Genomic DNA, 19820 nt, shown 5'->3' on the forward strand with positions numbered 1-19820 from the left:
TTATATATGAGGCAGGAGGGAGGACTTATCTCAGGGTCACCCACCAGCCTGGGGGTAAATTTACTAAGATGAGAGTTCTATTTAAGATGGGATGTTGCCCATAGCAACCAATCAGATTCCAGGTATTATCTTCTAGAAGGTGTTAGATAAATGAGAAGTAGAATCTGATTGGTTACTATGGGCAACATTCCATCTTAAATAGAACTCCCATCTTAGTAAATTTACCCCCTGGTACTAATGGGAAGCCTGTCTGGGGATCACGGCCTCCTGCGTCGCACTTTCAGTCTGCTTCCATATCCGTCACTATCTTTTGGTTTTATTACAGCGGGGGAAACAGTGTTGTTGCCAGTGTACAGGAGAAGACCTGCAGATGTGACAGCCATCCATAGGAAAACAGAGAATATATACAGTACATTGGCTGCTCTGTAACACAGCAGGGCTATAGAGGTGTCCATATGGTCTAACACACATGCAGAAACTCTTTCTGTTCCAGCACAGACGCCGCTGAGGTCACGCCGAGCTGCTTTGGGGGTTACGGTGACTCCTTGATGAACTGATCGTAGGTGAGCAAGTCGTGGTTCACCCCTGTCTGAGACTTCTGCTCCAGGAACAGGCCCAGGGGGTCTCTCCGTGGCAGGGAGATGCTGCGGCTCCAGGAGGGCTCCATGACACCCAGCAGATCTCTGATCAGCTGTGAGATGGCCTGTGAAGAGGAACATACAGTAACAGGCTATTTAACACAGCGGTGCATGCATCTCTGAACACACGTGTGCTGGGGATAATAGCAGTGTAGTGGGGATCACACGTGTGCTGGGAGCACTAGCAGTATTGTGGAGATCGCACACGTGTGCTGGAAGCACTAGCAGTATTGTGCGGATCACACGTGTGCTGGGAGCGCTAGAAGTATTGTGGGGATCACACGTGTGCTGGGAGTGCTAGCAGTGTTGTGGGGATCACACGTGTGCTGGGAGCGCTAGCAGTATTGTGGGGATCGCACACGTGTGCTGGGAGTGCTAGCAGTATTGTGGGGATCACATGTGTGCTGGGAGCGCTAGCAGTGTTCTGGGGATCACACGTGTGCTGGAAGCACTAGCAGTATTGTGGGGATCACACGTGTGCTGGGAGCACTAGCAGTATTGTGGGGGTTGCACGTGTGTGCTGGGGGCACTAGCAGTACTGTGGGGATCACACGTGTGCTGAGAGCACTAGCAGTATTGTGGGGGTTGCACACGTGTGCTGGGGACACGAGCAGTACTGTGGGGATCACGTGTGCTGGGAGCACTAGCAGTATTGTGGGGGTTGCACACGTGTGCTGGGGCCACTAGCAGTACTATGGGGATCACGTGTGCTGGGAGCACTAGCAGTATTGTGGGGGTTGCACACGTGTGCTGGGGGCACGAGCAGTACTGTGGAGATCACGTGTGCTGGGAGCACTATCAGTATTGTGGGGGTTGCACACGTGTGCTGGGGGCACGAGCAGTACTGTGGGGATCACGTGTGCTGGGAGCACTATCAGTATTGTGGGGGTTGCACACGTGTGCTGGGGGCACGAGCAGTACTGTGGGGATCACGTGTGCTGGGAGCACTAGCAGTACTGTGGGGATCACACGTGTGTTGGGAGCATTAACAGTATTGTCGCACACGTGTGCTGGTGGCACTAGCAGTACTGTGGGGATCACACGTGTGTTGGGAGCATTAACAGTATTGTCGCACACGTGTGCTGGTGGCACTAGCAGTACTGTGGGGATCACACGTGTGCTGGGAGCATTAACAGTATTGTCGCACACGTGTGCTGGGGGCACTAGCAGTACTGTGGGGATCACACGTGTGCTGGGAGCACTAGCAGTACTGTGGGGATCACACGTATGCTGGGGTGCTAGGAGTGTACTCACACTCACCTTCATGTCCTGGAAGTTAGTGACTCCAATCTGAGGGAGGCTGGAGCATGTAACATAGATAAGTTTCCTGCCATTGATGCAGTTCTCTGTAAAACATGCCTGTAATATGACTTATGGTCAGTGAGGTTTACATGCGAAGCACACATAGAGATCATATGATATATAATGTATACTGTGTATTTCTCAGCTTATGATATGTTGCCGAGGGGATAGATTATAAAGAGTCAATGGGGTGTATTTCTGAACCCTGGTGCTTCTGATGGCATTCATGCATGATCTATAAGACAATAGCTGCGTCTTGCTCTTTTACATATTGGGACTAAGGGGGTAATTCGGAGCTGATCGTAGATGTGCTAAATTTATCACATCTGCAATCATTTACTCTGACATGCGTGGAGACGTCCAGCAGAGGGCCAGTCCGCCCCGCATGTCAGGCCCTTTTTCTTCCCCTCCCCCCGCACAGGTAGAGAAGCATTGCGCGGCAGCGATGCTTTTGTACCTGCGTAGATCTTGCACGCTGGCAGGCAGCTACCCGACGTGTTTCGGGTCGCAGCAGCTGCGTGTGAGATCACGAAGCCGCAGCGGCCCGTCCCCCCCCACCGGTCCGGACACACCTCGGTTGTCCGGACCGCACCCCGCCAACGGCGCTCTAAAGTCGTTGGCACGCCCCCTTCCGCATCTGCCTGTCAATCAGGCAGAGGTGATTTCAGCCCAAAAATGCTGTTAGCATCTCACTGGGCTCCCGGGGTGCGCACGCGCAGTGCGGCCGCTGCACGTTCGCACTCCACAAAGTAATTCAGACTGCAGCCGCTGCAGCAATCCAGTCTGGATTACCCACTAAATGCAATCAGAGGCGCCGGGTTTTAAAACAATGATGCTTACTGCTTAATACCCAAAATGTACTCCCACCAGGTATCCAAACTAAAAATAGCAGATTATTATATGAATTAATAAAACATATCTTCTTTATCTTCTTCTTCTTTTTCTTCTTCTATAGATGGCTTGGGTCAGAGAGAAATTTTGTGGGGGGGAGGGGTTGGGGTTGTGTCATAGAGGAAGTTGGGGGGAGAGGGGCAGGGGGTTGGGGTCGTAGAAAAATTTAGGTGCAGAGAGGCAGGAGTTGGGTCATAAAGGAATATGGGGGTGCAGGGGCAGTGGTTCAAGTGTGCCGTCCCAGCCTCCCTCCCTCTGCTGCACACCGACGCTCCTTGCCGCCGCCGCACCGTGAGCCAATCAGCCCGCCCGTGAGCCAATCAGAGCTCGCACCGCGAGCTCTGATTGGCTCACGGATCGGCGCTGAATTAAACTGAGACACCCGCACCCGCCGGAGACTGAGGGGAAGGAGAGGCGCAGGCTGCGCTCTCCTCCCCTCACACAGACAGGACGGCAGTGGTGAGCAGGGGTGGGGGGACATGTCTGGCATTGGGGGGGGGGGCATGTATACCTGACACTGTGGGGTAATGTATATCTGGCACTATTGGGGTCATACGTGTATCTGCTCCTCCCCCCCCCATATGTGTATCACGCCCCCATTTTCATTGTCCACGCCCCATGTGGCATTTGGCCACACCCATTTTTTTGGCACGCGCTCCTTCGCCGCGTGCACACAGTACCCGTAAAACATTTATTCTACTTGCACCACTGTGCAGGGGTTGGGTCATAGAGGAATTATGGGGAGTGGGACAGGGGTTGGGTCATAGAGAAATTTGTGGGGGGGGGGGGAGGGGAGGGGAGGGGCAGGAGTTGGGCATAGTGGAACTTTGGGGAAAGGGGCAGTGGTTCATCATCATAAAGGAGTCTGGAGAATTAGGGGAAGAGAGGCAGGGGGAGTCGGGGGGTGTTGAATCCGGTCAGGATCCGCAGTGGCTACATTAGCCTGCCCTGATCTCAATACGACCAGCGGATATGTCACCTCATACTGCGGGAATCCCTGCCGCCTGAGCCAGCCCCCGACATCCCGGCTGCTCCAGCGCAAACAATCCGGCACCCGCGCCTCCATCTCGTCTCCCAGTGTCCCTAGCAACCGCAACTTCCGCGATGTAGCATCTCCATGGTAACGGAGCTGCACATCCTGTACGTAGCCGGAAGCAGGAAGTTCTGGAGGCGGCTGGTGCTCGGATCAGATCGGCTCAGTTCGGCGATTTCCGTCTAGTCTCAGCCTCGCCCACTACACGCATGCCGCTGTGATTGGTTTACGGTATGTCCCTGTAGCTGACTGACACGCCCCTCTCCGGAGATTGCCGATCATTCCCGAGCTGAGGGATCCGGCGCTGATGGATCTGGCGCAGGATGCTTCCTCTGTGTCCGGGGAGCTGGCCGGGACCCCTGACAGTGACTGCACCGAGGCGCCGCAGGAGAGGGCCCCTGAGACGCCGAGCAGTGAGGAACCCACCAGCGATATCCCAGCAGGTGAGGAGCCCCCATACGATCCCACAGTCCTGTCACCTATCCATCTTCTCTCTCCACTATGGTGTGTGTCTCCAGTCTGTGTCAGGGGTGTGTGTAGCCCCAGTCTGTGTCAGGGGTGTGCGTGTGGCCCCAGTCTGTGTCAGGGGTGTGCGTGTGGCCCCAGTCTGTGTCAGTGGTGTGCGTGTGTAGCCCCAGTCTGTGTCAGGGGTGTGCTTGTGGCCCCAGTCTGTGTCAGTGGTGTGCGTGTGTAGCCCCAGTCTGTGTCAGGGGTGTGCGTGTGGCCCCAGTCTGTGTCAGTGGTGTGCGTGTGTAGCCCCAGTCTGTGTCAGGGGTGTGCGTGTGGCCCCAGTCTGTGTCAGGGGTGTGCGTGTGTCTCCAGTCTGTGTCAGGGGTGTGCGTGTGGCCCCAGTCTGTGTCAGGGGTGTGCGTGTGTCTCCAGTCTGTGTCAGGGGTGTGCGTGTGGCCCCAGTCTGTGTCAGGGGTGTGCGTGTGGCCCCAGTCTGTGTCAGGGGTGTGCGTGTGGCCCCAGTCTGTGTCAGGGGTGTGCTTGTGGCCCCAGTCTGTGTCAGGGGTGTGCGTGTGGCCCCAGTCTGTGTCAGGGGTGTGCGCGTGGCCCCAGCCTGTGTCAGGGGTGGGGGTGTGTGTGTGTGGCCCCAGCCTGTGTCAGGTGTGGGTGTGTGGCCCCAGCCTGTGACAGGGGTGGGTGTGTGTGTGGCCCCAGCCTGTGACAGGGGTGGGTGGGTGTGTGGCCCCAGCCTGTGATAGGGGTGGGTGTGGCCCCAGCCTGTGTAAGGGGTGTGTGTGTGTGTGTGTGTGTGTGTGGCCCCAGTCTGTGTCAGGGGTGGGTGTGTGTGTGTGGCCCCAGCCTGTGTCAGGGGTGGGTGTGTGTGTGGCCCCAGCCTGTGTCAGGGGTGGGTGTGTGTGTGGCCCCAGCCTGTGTCAGGGGTGGGTGTGTGTGTGGCCCCAGCCTGTGTCAGGGGTGGGTGGGTGTGTGTGTGGCCCCAGCCTGTGTCAGGGGTGGGTGTGTGTGTGTGGCCCCAGCCTGTGTCAGGGGTGGGTGTGTGTGTGTGGCCCCAGCCTGTGACAGGGGTGTGTCTGTGGCCCCAGCCTGTGACAGGGGTGTGTGTGTGTGGCCCCAGCCTGTGACAGGGGTGTGTGTGTGTGGCCCCAGCCTGTGACAGGGGTGAGTGTGTGTGTGTGGCCCCAGCCTGTGACAGGGGTGGGTGTGTGTGTGTGTGGCCCCAGCCTGTGACAGGGGTGTGTGTGTGTGTGGCCCCAGCCTGTGACAGGGGTGGGTGTGTGTGTGTGTGGCCCCAGCCTGTGACAGGGGTGTGTGTGTGTGTGTGGCCCCAGCCTGTGACAGGGGTGGGTGTGTGTGTGGCCCCAGCCTGTGACAGGGGTGGGTGTGTGTGTGGCCCCAGCCTGTGACAGGGGTGGGTGTGTGTGGGCCCAGTCTGTGTCAGGGGTGTGTGTGTGGCTCCAACCTATGTCAGGGGTGTGTGTGTGTGTGACCCCAGTCTGTGTCAGAGGTGTGTGTGTGCGTTGCCCCAGTCTGTATCATAGGTGTGTGTGTGTGCGTAGCCCCAGTCTGTGTCAGAGGTGTGTGTGTGTGCGTGGCCCCAGTCTGTGTCAGAGGTGTGTGTGTGTGTGTGTGCGTGGCCCCAGTCTGTGTCAGAGGTGTGTGTGTGTGTGTGTGTGTGTGTGGCCCCAGTCTGTGTCAGAGGTGTGTGTGTGGCCCCAGTCTGTGTCAGAGGTGTGTGTGTGTGTGGCCCCAGTCTGTGTCAGAGGTGTGTGTGTGTGTGTGTGTGGCCCCAGTCTGTGTCAGAGGTGTGTGTGTGTGTGTGTGTGGCCCCAGTCTGTGTCAGAGGTGTGTGTGTGGCCCCAGTCTGTTTCAGAGGTGTGTGCGTGGCCCCAGTCTGTGTCACAGGTGTGTGTGTGTGTGGCCCCAGTCTGTGTCAGAGGTGTGTGTGTGTGGCCCCAGTCTGTGTCAGAGGTGCGTGTGCGTGGCCCCAGTCTGTGTCAGAGGTGTGTGTGTGTGGCCCCAGTCTGTGTCAGAGGTGTGTGTGTGTGGCCCCAGTCTGTGTCAGAGGTGTGTGTGTGTGGCCCCAGTCTGTGTCAGAGGTGTGTGTGTGTGGTCCCAGTCTGTGTCAGAGGTGTGTGTGTGTGGTCCCAGTCTGTGTCAGAGGTGTGTGTGTGTGGTCCCAGTTCTATTTTTCCAGAGAGGAGCTGGTCAGCTCCCTGACATAAACTTTCTGTGCAGCCTAGCAAGGCTTTCTAACAATGTACCGCTATGTTGTGTGTATAAGCAATCACGTGTGTACAGCCTCCGGGCCCCGCAGTAAGGGGTGGGGTGGGGGTAGTTCTGCCACTGGCCGCAGCATTTTGTTAGTCTCACACTGTCCATGACCCGGCCGGGGATTCTCCAGACAGTGGATAGTAGAGCACATTGCAGGTTTATCTCTGTCCCTGCGCTGTGACAAAATACCTCATTTGACTTATAAAAATCTCACATCTGTTATTCAAAGTTATTCAAATAACCGTCCTGCCATAGAATAACACGGACACCATGCGGTCTCTCAGTTCCCATTGCAGCCCGGGCAGGGTGTAGCCGTGTGTCACACACCTAGAGAGTGGCAGCGCTAATGATATATTCATGGTCTGTACAGCACATTGGGCCTAGTTCAGATTTGATCGCTGCTGTGCGTTTTCACCCAGCAGCTGATCAGATCCAAACTGCGTATGAGCCGCAATGCGCCGGCGCATCGGACGGCAACAGCCGGCATTGGCAGTCAGCGACGGGATGGTGCGAAGGACCCATTCGCACAGGCGTTCGCAAGGTGATTGATAGGAAGAAGCCGTTTGTGGGTGGCAATTGACCGTTTTCAGGGAGTGTCCGGAAAAACGCAGGCGGACTCGGGCGTTTTCACGGATGGTGTCTGACGTCAGCTCCGGCCCCGATCAGCAGGAGTCAGTCGCAATGAAAGAGTAAGTCCTGGACTGATTTTTCTGCAGCTATGCAACACATAGGAACGCACACCTGCACATCGATTTTACACCCCCCCCCCCCGCGTAGACGGCGACTATCCGATCGCAGGGCAGCAAAGAACGCTGCCCATCAATCAGATCTGAATTACCCTCCTCGTCACAAGATGTATAAAACATTATAATCATTATAATGCATATTCTATACAATCCTTCTGCTCAACGTGAGGTTTCTGTCCTCCCTGAGCTCGCCTTGGGACACCTGCGTTACGGTTTGGCAGGTGTACCGGCCCAGTCAAACTCCCCACCTGCCACTGACCCCGGAGCGGGTCGCCTCCTTATAAACGTGCATGTATGAATAGATTACGGACTAGATCAAATGAAATGACATCAGTCACCTGTGTTAGCAAGATACAAAGGCACAGGCTGACCGCCGAGGCAATGACGCAATAGTGAATATATCAGTTGTGTAATACAGCCGCCAGTCAGTGCGCACAGTGTGCCTGTGTGCGCTGTTCCGGGCCACCTGGTCAGGCTCTCTGGGAGATCAGGCAGTGATTCCATCTGGGTTCATCCCGGCTCCTCGTGAGCTTTGTTGCGGACTTGTCACGTTAATGTCTGTTTAGTGACCAACCAGAAACACGGAACAGACGTGCAGAGAGTTTTCTGAACACGGAACAGACGTGCAGAGAGTTTTCTGAACACGGAACAGACGTGCAGAGAGTTTTCTGAACACGGAACAGACGTGCAGAGCGTTTTCTGAACACTGTATCGGGGACGTTGTATGAAGGCATGGACCCAGCAATGTTCAGTAGGGGGCTTTAGCTGTCACCTCTTTGTGGGGAGACTGTGGTGAGCACTATTACATACAATCTGTCACTTCTCCACATCCTAGGCAGGTCGTTTCCATCCATTCTCCTGTCCCACATCACTGATCTATGACTCCCGTCCCACGTCTGCTCTCCCCTAAATATAACTCCAGCCCCCCATCTGCTCTCCCCCTGAATATCACTCCCGTCCCCCGTCTGCTCTCCCCCTGAATATCACTCTCGTCCCCCGTCTGCTCTCCCTCTGAATATCACTCCCGTCCCCCGTCTGCTCTCCCCCTGAATATCACTCCCGTCCCCCGTCTGCTCTCCCTCTGAATATCACTCCCGTCCCCCGTCTGCTCTCCCCCTCAATATCACTCTCGTCCCCTGTCTGCTCTCCCCTAAATATGACTCGCGTCCCCGTCTGCTCTCCCCCTGATTATCACTCCCGTCCCCTGTCTGCTCTCCCCTAAATATCGCTCCCCATCTGCTTTCCCCTAAATATGACTCCCATCCCCTGTCTGCTCTCCCCCTAAATATGACTCCCGTCCCTCGTCTGCTCTCCCCTAAATATGACTCCCATCTGCCCTCCCCTAAATATCACTCTCGTCCCCTAAATATGACTCCCGTCCCCCATCTGCTCTCCCCTAAATATCACTCTCATCCCCCCGTCTGCTCTCCCCTAAATATCACTCTCATCCCCCCGTCTGCTCTCCCCTAAATATCACTCTCATCCCCTCGTCTGCTCTCCCCTAAATATCACTCCCGTCTCCTGTCTGCTCTCCCCTAAATATGACTCCCGTCCCCCGTCTGCTTTCCCCTAAATATCACTCTCGTCCCCCACCTGCTCTCCCCTAAATATCACTCTCGTCCCCTGTCTGCTCTCCCCTAAATATCACTCTCGTCCCCTGTCTGCTCTCCCCTAAATATCACTCTCGTCCCCTGTCTGCTCTCCCCTAAATATCACTCTCGTCCCCTGTCTGCTCTCCCCTAAATATCACTCTCATCTCCTCGTCTGCTCTCCCCTAAATATCACTTCCGTCCCCCGTCTGCTCTCCCCTAACTATCACTCCCGTCCCCCCGTCTGCTCTCCCCCTGAATATCACTCCCGTCCCCCCGTCTGCTTTCCCCTAAATATCACTCCCGTCCCCCGTCTGCTGTCCCCTAAATATCACTCTCATCTCCTCGTCTGCTCTCCCCTAAATATCACTTCCGTCCCTCCCCGTCTGCTCTCCCCTAAATATCACTCCCGTCCCCCCGTCTGCTCTCCCCTAAATATCACTCCCGTCCCCCTTCTGCTGTCCCCTAGATCTTACTCTGGTCCCCCTGTCTACTTTCCCCTAAATATGACTCCTGTCCCCCATCTGCTCTCCCCTAAATATCACTCTCATCCCCCCGTCTGCTCTCCCCTAAATATCACTCTCATCCCCCCGTCTGCTCTCCCCTAAATATCACTCTCATCCCCTCGTCTGCTCTCCCCTAAATATCACTCCCGTCTCCTGTCTGCTCTCCCCTAAATATCACTCTCATCCTCTCGTCTGCTCTCCCCTAAATATCACTCTCATCCTCTCGTCTGCTCTCCCCTAAATATCACTCCCGTCCCCCGTCTGCTCTCCCCTAAATATGACTCCCGTCCCCCGTCTGCTCTCCCCTAAATATCACTCTCGTCCCCCACCTGCTCTCCCCTAAATATCACTCTCGTCCCCTGTCTGCTCTCCCCTAAATATCACTCTCGTCCCCTGTCTGCTCTCCCCTAAATATCACTCTCGTCCCCTGTCTGCTCTCCCCTAAATATCACTCTCATCTCCTCGTCTGCTCTCCCCTAAATATCACTTCCGTCCCCCGTCTGCTCTCCCCTAACTATCACTCCCGTCCCCCCGTCTGCTCTCCCCCTGAATATCACTCCCGTCCCCCCGTCTGCTTTCCCCTAAATATCACTCCCGTCCCCCGTCTGCTGTCCCCTAAATATCACTCTCATCTCCTCGTCTGCTCTCCCCTAAATATCACTTCCGTCCCTCCCCGTCTGCTCTCCCCTAAATATCACTCCCGTCCCCCCGTCTGCTCTCCCCTAAATATCACTCCCGTCCCCCTTCTGCTGTCCCCTAGATCTTACTCTGGTCCCCCTGTCTACTTTCCCCTAAATATGACTCCTGTCCCCCGTCTACTCTCCCCTAAATATCACTCCTGTCCCTATTGCTTCATCTTCTGTCCGTGAAATTTCACTCCCTGATGAACCTCTATGGCCATAGAGCACATTGCGTGTATGAGGCCTGTTACAGTCTATGGGGATTACGTGTATGGAACAGCCTCATACTCTACGCTTCCATCAGCTGTGTCACCATTGCGCTATGATGATATTGACCATAGTCTGGGCACGGGGATAAATGCAGCTGGAAGGTGCAATGCTTTATCTCGGTAATACCGTGCTGCTTAGCAAGGGGAGAGTGCGGTCGCTATAAAACATAAGGTGGTCATAGTTTTGGGAGGGGGCTCCTAATCCCCCCCCCCCCCTCCCTCTACACCACCACTCTGTATGTAACGACCTGTATTCTCCACAGTTGCACAGAGACTCTTCATAAGTAATAACAATATATGCTCCGGTCCTTCTGTCCTCACCTGGGCGCAGGTAATTAGCGGCTTTGTTGCGGGCTCCCCAGGGGTTGATGGTTGAACACGTGGCGTCCCCGGGGGAAGGGTGAGCGACTAAGTACAGATCAGAGCTCAGTAACACTCCCCCATCAGGGTACATGTGTATTTATAGACACCCTACAAGGTGTGCAAGTCTTACATCATATGTAATGTGGTCCCTGGGGGCCACAGGTCTCCATTAACTCTTCCACAGTCATTTGGAATAGTGTTAATTAAATATTGCATGCTGATAATTAGCGGCGCCTGATTTAGTTTCAGCTCCTCACTGTCCTTTCATGTGTGGTGCACATTCAGGTTACATTTACAGAATGTGTAATATTTAACTTGCAGTATTGGGTTACCATATATAACACCGACCGCTGCACACGGCAAGAGAAAAGATTATTGTGATGAGAGGGGCCCTAAGGCAGGATAAGATCTTTTACGTCATGGGTCTTCAATCTGTGGCCCTCCAGCTGCTGTGGAACTATACATCCCAGCATGCCTTGACACAGATTTGCTATTAAGGCATGCTGGGATGTGTAGTTCCACAGCAGCTGGAGGGCCGCAAGGTTGAAGACCCATGTTCTACATGGAGAGTCTGCTAGAGAAGGTAGTTATAGGAGCAGTATTCTTAACGAAGGCACTGCTGAAAACTAATAAAAATAAATATATATATATATATATATATATATATATATATATATATATATATATATATATATATATATTTATTTATTTATTATTACAATTAAAATTGTCTTACTCCTGCCCCAATATGGGGCCTTATTCGGGTCCCGGCACATTGGATGCAGAGTACAGATGGCTGGTACTTTGCGCAGATGCAGGCCGGGTCCTGCGGCGTGGGATGCACTACGGCTGCGGACGTCAAGAGATTGACAGTCTGTAGCCGCTTGGAGGTGCAGGAAGGAAGCGGCAACGGCAGCCGTTTTCCAAGACGGAGACGGGTCGCATATCTGTGCATCACTGCTCCTTCCAAGTAAGCAGTCTTCTCCAACCACATATGAATCCGGCCCATTAAGGGAAGAAAGGGTCAAAAATATGACAAGTATGTTTCTATGTTAGTGATAATGTCTAGAATAATTAGTGTACCCTGATGGTCTTTAAATTAATGGTGTCGTACACATGTAACAATCTTTAGCTGGCTCTTCTCAATTGTAGGACCTTAATGTTCTCTAATAGGATGTAAGTGAAGTGCAGCCCTAGCATTCTGGAGCTGGAGAGGTTCCATGTTGTATCAAGGCTGTAGCATAGAGATTTCTGAATGACTCTCTTCCTCTATGCGTTGTCACAGGTAATGTCATCAGTAGTTCATTTTGAAAGCACAATGAGCCTCTCTTTAGTGCATCCCTACTTGTATATATTGAGAGCAGTACATCCCGCCCCAGGAAACGCATTCTGTGAGCTCTGAGTGCAATGTTATATTTCCTTGCATGTGACTACTAGATATTAACCAGCTACACATTCCTGCTGCCTCTATTAAATGGCCTTTCTCTGTACTATTATTACTGGAAACCATGTAGGTATCTTACTAGAGGCCAATACTGCCGCCCCCATGTTACCAGGTATATTATAGGTGGAAATGATATGTGATATCACAACTCATCTAAAAGGTATATCCTATTAGCCCTAGTAAGTTACTAGGGCTAATTGTCCCGCCGGAGGCTATCTAATAAGGCCCTGATAAGCCGGCAGGTGAAACTAAATCCCTGGAAACAGCCCCGTTTTCGCTGTTTCTACCGAAAACACACAGGTTTCACTGAACCTGTGTGTTTTCGGGAGAAAGGGCATTTTGTTATCAGGATAGCCTGTGAAAAATCGTGAAAAAGGTAAGTTTTTCGCACCTGATGGTTTACCGGGGCTGATAGGATATCCCCCTAAAAATCTTCTTAGTCATCCTTGTTACCTAGAAATATATGTACTCTTCATCTACACCCAGAGGAGGCAGAAATCGTGTAGGTGGAACCAATATGATGCAAAGTGTCTCAGTGATGTCACTGGTTAATAGTGACTGGATAGGCTGCACTCTCAGTGATGTCACTGGTTCCTAGTGACTGGATAGGCTGCATTCTCAGTGATGTCACTGACTCCTAGTGACTGGATAGGCTGCATTCTCAGTGATGTCACTGGCTCCTAGTGACTGGATAGGCTGCACTCTCAGTGATGTCACTGGTGACTGGATAGGCTGCATTCTCAGTGATGTCACTGGCTCCTAGTAACTGGATAGGCTGAACTCTCAGTGATGTCACTGGCTCAGTGACTAAGTAGGCTGCAATTTCACTGATGTCACTGATTCCTAGTTACTGGATAGGCTGTACTCTCAGTGATGTCACTGGCTCATAGTGCCTGGAAAGGCTGCACTCCCCGTGATGTCACTGGTTCATAGTGACTGGATAGGCCGCACTCTCAGTGATGTCACTGGCTCATAGTGCTTGGATAGGCTGCACTCTGTGATGTCACTGGTTCATAGTGACTGGGTAGGCCTCATTCTTACTGTGGTTCCTAGTGAATGTCTAGGCCAGAGGTTCTCAAACGCGGTCCTCAAGTCACCCCACCGGTCCAGGTTTTAAGTATAGCCATGCTTGGCCACAGGTGACTTAATTAGCACCTTAGTCAGTTAGATTTAGCCATCTGTGCTGAGTCATGGATATATACCTAAAACATGGACCGTTGGGGTGCCTTAAGGATCGCGTTTGAGAACCTCTGGTCCAGGCTGTTTTTTTCTTTTTGAATATTGGCTCAGCCAATTAAATGGCTGCCTTCGCTGTATGTATATAGGTACTTTTTAGGGGGCAAACAGAAGTTGTACAGATGGACTGTTAGGTATGAAACTTGCTTCCCTGTATTTGTACATATTGTCCTACTCCCTGGATGTAGATGATTCCTAAGTATTATTCTTCTCCTGTATAAATTATCGGGATGAAAACCTGTTGTCTTACTATAGATGAAGTGATGCCCGCTGCGAATGAGAAGCTAGCGGAAGAGGAGGCGGACGTGCATTCAGCACAAGAGACGAAGAATGCGGAATGTCCCAGCACTGAAAGGTATGTCCACCGCTTATCCCACCCCCGCGCTGTACGTGACATAAAGGCATTAATCTGTCTGTCTGTTGAAGGTCACAATCGGACATGAAGGTCGCCAACGCAGATCCACCGTCAGAATGTTCCAGCACACAGAGTAAAGAGACCTCTGCGGATTCCACCCAAGCCCTTGTAAAGGTGACTGTGGTCAGCCGTGATACCTGACCATGATAGACATGTAGTCATTGACCAGAATGTCCTATGTCTGTCTGTGATTGTCCCCTAGGGCTGTGTATTCACAGCTGTCCTGCTCCCATCCCCCCTTATCACCACCTTGTGTTTGTTTTACTCCAGGAGCTGGAAGCCCTTTTGGCCCTCGACCCTGACAACCCCCCACCTCACGATGTCCTCATGATCCAATCGGAACACGCTGGTACCGTGGACATAGTGAAAGCAGACCAGAGCTCAAGTGACTCTGAAGGGCGAGAGGGGAAAGGTGAGGAGGGCGACGGGAGGGATGTTTGTTCAGCCAGGAGGAGATGCGGAGAGAGTTCAGCTTTGTCTGTGTTCCCCATAGCGCCTCCGGCACCGCTGTCACCCGCCGTCACCTGGACCAGTGCCAATCTGCGAGAGTTTAAGCACCGGATGGCCAGCGAGAAACACGGGCAGCTGACGGTGCGGAGGGGAGAAGTGATGACTGTTCGCGTTCCGACACATCCTGATGGGAAGAGGCTCTGCTGGGAGTTTGCAACCGATGACTATGATATTGGTTTTGGGATTTACTTTGACTGGACGCCGGTCACTAGCACTGCTGTGACGCTACATGTCAGTGAATCCAGCGATGAGGAGGAAGAGGAGGAGACGGAGAGCCCCTGTGAGTCACCCATACATACGCTGGGACATCTGTGCCCAATACCAGCCTCTGCCGGGTGCAAGATAATTCTGATACCCGCTAAAATTAAATCTTTGCCATGACCAGCAGATTATATGGGAGTCCTATACCAGGGGCCGCTAAGGTCACATGATGGTCATAGAGTGCTGTATATATTCCTAGCTCCGTCCTGTCATCCCATGTAGGACTATATGCTATTTGCCAGTTGTTGCTCAGTCCCTTATGTCTCTCTCGCTCTCTGATCCGTTTTCATGTTGTGTGTTTCAGGGCACAGCCGGGAAGGAGACGTGGAGCGAGGGTCGGTTTACCGCCTGCGTAGCCGCTATGGTGAAATCATGCAGGTTTTCCGCAGAGACAGTCACCGAGAGGTGCAGGCGGGTAGCCATGAATATCCCGGGGAGGGTATTTACCTGCTAAAACTGGACAACTCTTACTCACTCCTGCGGAACAAGACTCTGTATTTCCATGTCTATTACAGCAGCTGAGACAGCTGGGAATTGGGGCGGGTGTTGGCTTTATTTGATATTTTCGGTAGGGGAGGAGGGGTGGATGGCAGCTGCTGTTGATCTGATGTGACAATGCACAAAGTAAGTTTCCATCTACACCTGTGTGTGATTCCTGTTCCCATCCAGTGTCTTGTGACCCATAATCCTCCATGGTAAGTGCCCTCTAGGAAAGAGAGGGGCGAGGGGGTCAGGCTTGGTGCGCCCCCTAGTGTCTACCAAGCACAGACAAAAGAACAGTGTCCTCCAAGGAAAGAGAACCCTGAATGGGGGGGCATCTGTGGTTCATGGGCTTAATTGCTACTTAAAGGATCTTACCATATGGGCTATATCAGGCCTTCCTATGCTCAGCAGACTTTGGTGCTGACGCAGAGGAGAGTACTACACTCATTGGCGCAGCGTGTCTTGCGTGGAAACCGTGTGTGTAGCCATGCATATATGCAGGCATCTGCCACTTATGAATGTGCGGGATATGGGCTTTCTTATGTAAGTCTGCAATGGCAAACGTATGCCGACTGTGACCGGGGTCATATATGTCCCAGCCATGATGTTTGCGGGGGGTCAGGGGGCAGGTGACGGTTAAGCACCAACACTAGCTGTTACCTTCTGATTGGCTGTTTGCGCAAACCCTGCCAACGACTGTGGCACTTGGGCAGTGATTATGCTTTTGGGGACGTTATTAACCACATTTTTTTTATTTTTTTTAGTCTTTTTGTTTTGATTTTCAAAAATAATCTGAGTTACTTCTGCTGTGTTGGGGAGGTTTAGCAGTTTTATTGATGCCTAATAGCCAATGCATTTGTAATAAACAACATAAACGGGCGTAAGTGGGAAGTGTCTGTAGCGCGTGCCAGGCACACACCGACATGTATGCCACAGTCGTCCGTACGTGTCTTTAGTGGTAGTTGTTCCTGTGTGCCCCGCGGCAGTGTGTGTAGGGTATCCAGCTCCCCGTCAGCCCCTAGGCCTATCTCTGAGCTTAATGTAAACATGTTATCGCTACGACATAGCTGATAAGAGCTATTGGCTTGTGTTCCGGGCGTCTCACAGTCTGTCGGGGTATGTGCAGTTGTACATACATTTTAAAGAAAGTTGCAGCTCTGCATGTTGGGTAAGCTCCTGCCTAAGGTTTTGTCTACATTTAGGATAAATGGTTTTTATTACTAAGCGCCCCCTTCCCAGTGCGAGTTTCTAGTGTAAATATTTTAGGGTTAGAATAAAAGAGTTTATTTATTACATGGGAGTCTATGTGAGGAACACGATCTACAGAGCGCGACATATAGGTGTACAGCAGCTGGTTGTGTCACGTGACTGACACCAGCTATTTCCGTACGGTCACATGACCCGGACGGAGGAGTTTTGTTCTATGCACTCTCTATCTTTCCGGAAATAAACCTTTTTATGTGTAATTTGCAGCCGAATCAGTTGCTTATTTTTTATTTATCCTTTTATGTGTGATTGTGCGACGTGTGTGTGTGTACAGTCTTGACAAGACTGCAGGCTGTGATGTAAGAGGAAAAGTGCAGGATGGATTGAGTGGTCAGGATGGCAGAGTGCAGTAATGCTGCCTAGATTCTACAACCCAATTGCTGATGGATCAGGTCTTTAGCAATGAGTGTACGCTTCATTGGCAGACTTGTACAGATCTAGTTCCTCAGTCAGGATACTCTCATCCCAGGGCTGTGTTATATGACCACATCCAGCATTCTTCCGTCCCTGTATTCCAGGCACCTTGATGGAATGTTTCTCAGTGCCATCAACAGTGCTATTTTTGTAGGAATATATGTTCAGGAACTGTGGGTGGGGCAGAGGTGAGCGATGATGTGGGTGGAGCTACCAAGGAGGCGGGGCATCAATTGGTACATACTTTTTTTAAAAACACATAATGCCCCAAGTACTGCCATATATACTGTACACATGATGCCCCCAGTAGTGCCAGATACACATGATGCCCCCAGTAGTGCCAGATACACATGATGCCCCCAGTAGTGCCAGATACACATGATGCCCCCAGTAGTGCCAGATACACATGATGCCCCCAGTAGTGCCAGATACACATGATGCCCCCAGTAGTGCCAGATACACATGATGCCCCCAGTAGTGCCAGATACACATGATGCCCCCAGTAGTGCCAGATACACATGATGCCCCCAGTAGTGCCAGATACACATGATGCCCCCAGTAGTGCCAGATACACATGATGCCCCCAGTAGTGCCAGATACACATGATGCCCCCAGTAGTGCCAGATACACATAATACCCCCAGTAGTGCCAGTTACACCAATACTATTGTTTTGGGAAAATAGGTACAGGAACTACGGGTCTTGGGGTGGAACTATTAAAAAGGTTATAGATAGATAGATTATATATAGCTTTTAGAAAAGAAGGCACTCGAAATAAGTTTTATTTTAAAGCCGATCTTATGGAAAATATATTTTGGCTCAGGACAGGTTCAGGAACCCAGTTCCACATGATGTCATATATAATGAGAGGTTCATGAACTCAGTTCCTGCTGAAAAATAGCACTGACCGTCAATATTCCAAACGAGCCTGGTACAACCCCCAGAAGCTGCCGAGATGAAGGCTGTATAGGGAATCAGATTAAGGCCCCCAAATTAATTGGGGGAGATGTATCAAGACTCTTAAAAAAAATTGAGAAGTTGTCCACAGCAACCAATAAGCAGAGGCAGCACATGCTTTGTTCCAGGGGTGAGGAGTCATCAATGTCTTTACCAAAGCTAATAGAACATAGTATGGAGTCGGCAGCAGGATATGAGACAGGGCGGCTATTTTCAATCACAAGAGAGGTCATTTAAAGCATCTTCGGCCTTGTGGGAAGGGAAATAACTTTTTTGCTAGGAACGGATATTCTAAATCAGCCTGATGTCCTGCAACATCCATAGAAGCACCTGACATGATGATTAGTGAGCCAGCTTCTGCTTTGAGTAAAAGTCCGGACTATCACTGACAAACCGGGTGCCACCATCAATGTACCTTGAGCTGCTGGCTACTTGACCACTGAGACAGCTCATGCCTTGCTTACAGTGCAAGTATGAGGCAAGACATTTCCTTGTATCATAAATGTCCTAACCCAGCTTGGTGCAACATCTCAGACTACTATGTGGAGATTTGGTCCAGAGTATCCACCCTGGCTGTGCTTGAAGCTCTGGCCTGGGACACTAAAGACTCCGCTCATAGTTTATTTATTAACATTTTCTTATATAGCGCAGCATATTCCTTTGTGTTTTACATCTAGGATAAGATTTTTACTACCATAGACCGCCATCGTGCAGCATCACAGCTCAAACAATCCTGCACAGAGAGCTGAACCAGGGAATCCAGCATTACAGTCCCTGGACATCCTGGCTACAATACAACTGACATGGAAGATGACTAGGGCTACGTGATATGAGCAATCATTGCAAACTATACTCCACACACTGTGCATCAGACATTACAGTCCACAACTTGCAGCCCGCAGAGGTCCAAGACTTCTTGCAAAAGATATTCTAATGTATAGGTTTGATTCTAACCAATGCCATTTGTGTAGAGTTTGTATGTCCTCCCTGTATATGCATTGGTTTCCTCCCACGATCCAAAACAGGTGGACTATCTCGCTTCTGAACAAAAAAAACCCCTTGTGCGAGCGTACTTTTTGGGTACCCTGTTCTGCTGTAGCTCCTCCCTCTGGTGACGTGTCTCCTCCCCTAGTGACGTCAGAAGGTCCCTTCTCCCACTCCGCTAATTGTCAGGGTGCTGTGGAACTACTGGAAAGGAGTTTTGACAAGCCTTGATACAAGTTACTATCGGTTACGGAATAATTTGTCTGCATGTCTTAGCATACCGTTTAATAACTTACTACACCATAAGGCGCTTGTTCTTCCCATATATATATATATATATAGAGAGAGAGAGAGAGAATGTGTGTGTGTGTTCATGAGTTAAGGAATATAGTGGGACATTTACCAAGCAGTGATAAGAGCGGAGAAGTGAGTCAGTGGAGAAATTGCCCCATCAACCAATCAGCAGCTCTGTATTATTTTATAGTATGCATATTATAGATGTTACTTCAGTGCTGATTGGTTGCCATGGGTAACTTCTCCACTGGCTCACTTCTCCGCTCTTATCACTGCTTAGTAACTGTCCCCCATAGAGTGGAATCTCCACTGGGGTGGGGACTGAATCTTATCTGTAAAGTGCTGCGTAATAGGTGTGTGTGCTCATTGGCGTATCTATAAAAGGCCACACACCCTGCAAGAATGCGACCAACTTGCCTAAGAGAAAAATCACCGGGAAAATGTCACCGGCACCATTTCATGGAGATATGTGCTAGAATCAAGTGGGCTAAGGGACCTTTTCCGTAAGAGGGAGGAGTTACGACGCAAGGGGGAGGAGCTAGGCCAGCGGGATAGTTCCTCTACTATCCACGCCACCAACTATTACCTTTAGTAATTAGGTGGTGAGCGAAGCGAGCCACCGTGCCCGAAGCGTGGCGAGCGTACTTTTCGGGTACCCTGTTCGCCCGTAGCCCCTCCCCCTGGTAACGTAGCTCCTCCCCTCAATACGTCACAAGGTCCCTTCAGCCCCTCCGATATAGAACCAACCATGTGCATAAGGCTGGAGTCTTCACTGTGCATGTGCTGACTGAGGAGGGAGGG

At 51.6% G+C, this 19820-nt stretch overlaps 2 protein-coding genes across 2 annotated transcripts; one reads left to right on the forward strand and one right to left on the reverse strand.

Moving 5' to 3' along the window:
* Positions 1–296: 296 nt before the first annotated feature.
* Positions 297–4007, reverse strand: SAMD15 (sterile alpha motif domain containing 15). The gene is made up of 3 exons (XM_063948239.1): positions 3811–4007; positions 1899–1997; positions 297–703 (listed from the first exon to the last, which is right to left on the reverse strand). The coding sequence occupies exons 1-3, from the start codon at positions 3895–3897 to the stop codon at positions 533–535; spliced, it is 357 nt and encodes a 118-aa protein (XP_063804309.1). The 5' UTR covers positions 3898–4007; the 3' UTR covers positions 297–532.
* Positions 3981–16571, forward strand: TMED8 (transmembrane p24 trafficking protein family member 8). The gene is made up of 6 exons (XM_063948238.1): positions 3981–4307; positions 13692–13791; positions 13863–13965; positions 14122–14263; positions 14345–14641; positions 14927–16571. The coding sequence occupies exons 1-6, from the start codon at positions 4172–4174 to the stop codon at positions 15142–15144; spliced, it is 996 nt and encodes a 331-aa protein (XP_063804308.1). The 5' UTR covers positions 3981–4171; the 3' UTR covers positions 15145–16571.
* The last annotated feature ends 3249 nt before the right edge of the window (positions 16572–19820 follow it).

Source organism: Pseudophryne corroboree, chromosome 12, assembly GCF_028390025.1.
Source record: "Pseudophryne corroboree isolate aPseCor3 chromosome 12, aPseCor3.hap2, whole genome shotgun sequence".
Taxonomy (NCBI): domain Eukaryota; kingdom Metazoa; phylum Chordata; class Amphibia; order Anura; family Myobatrachidae; genus Pseudophryne; species Pseudophryne corroboree.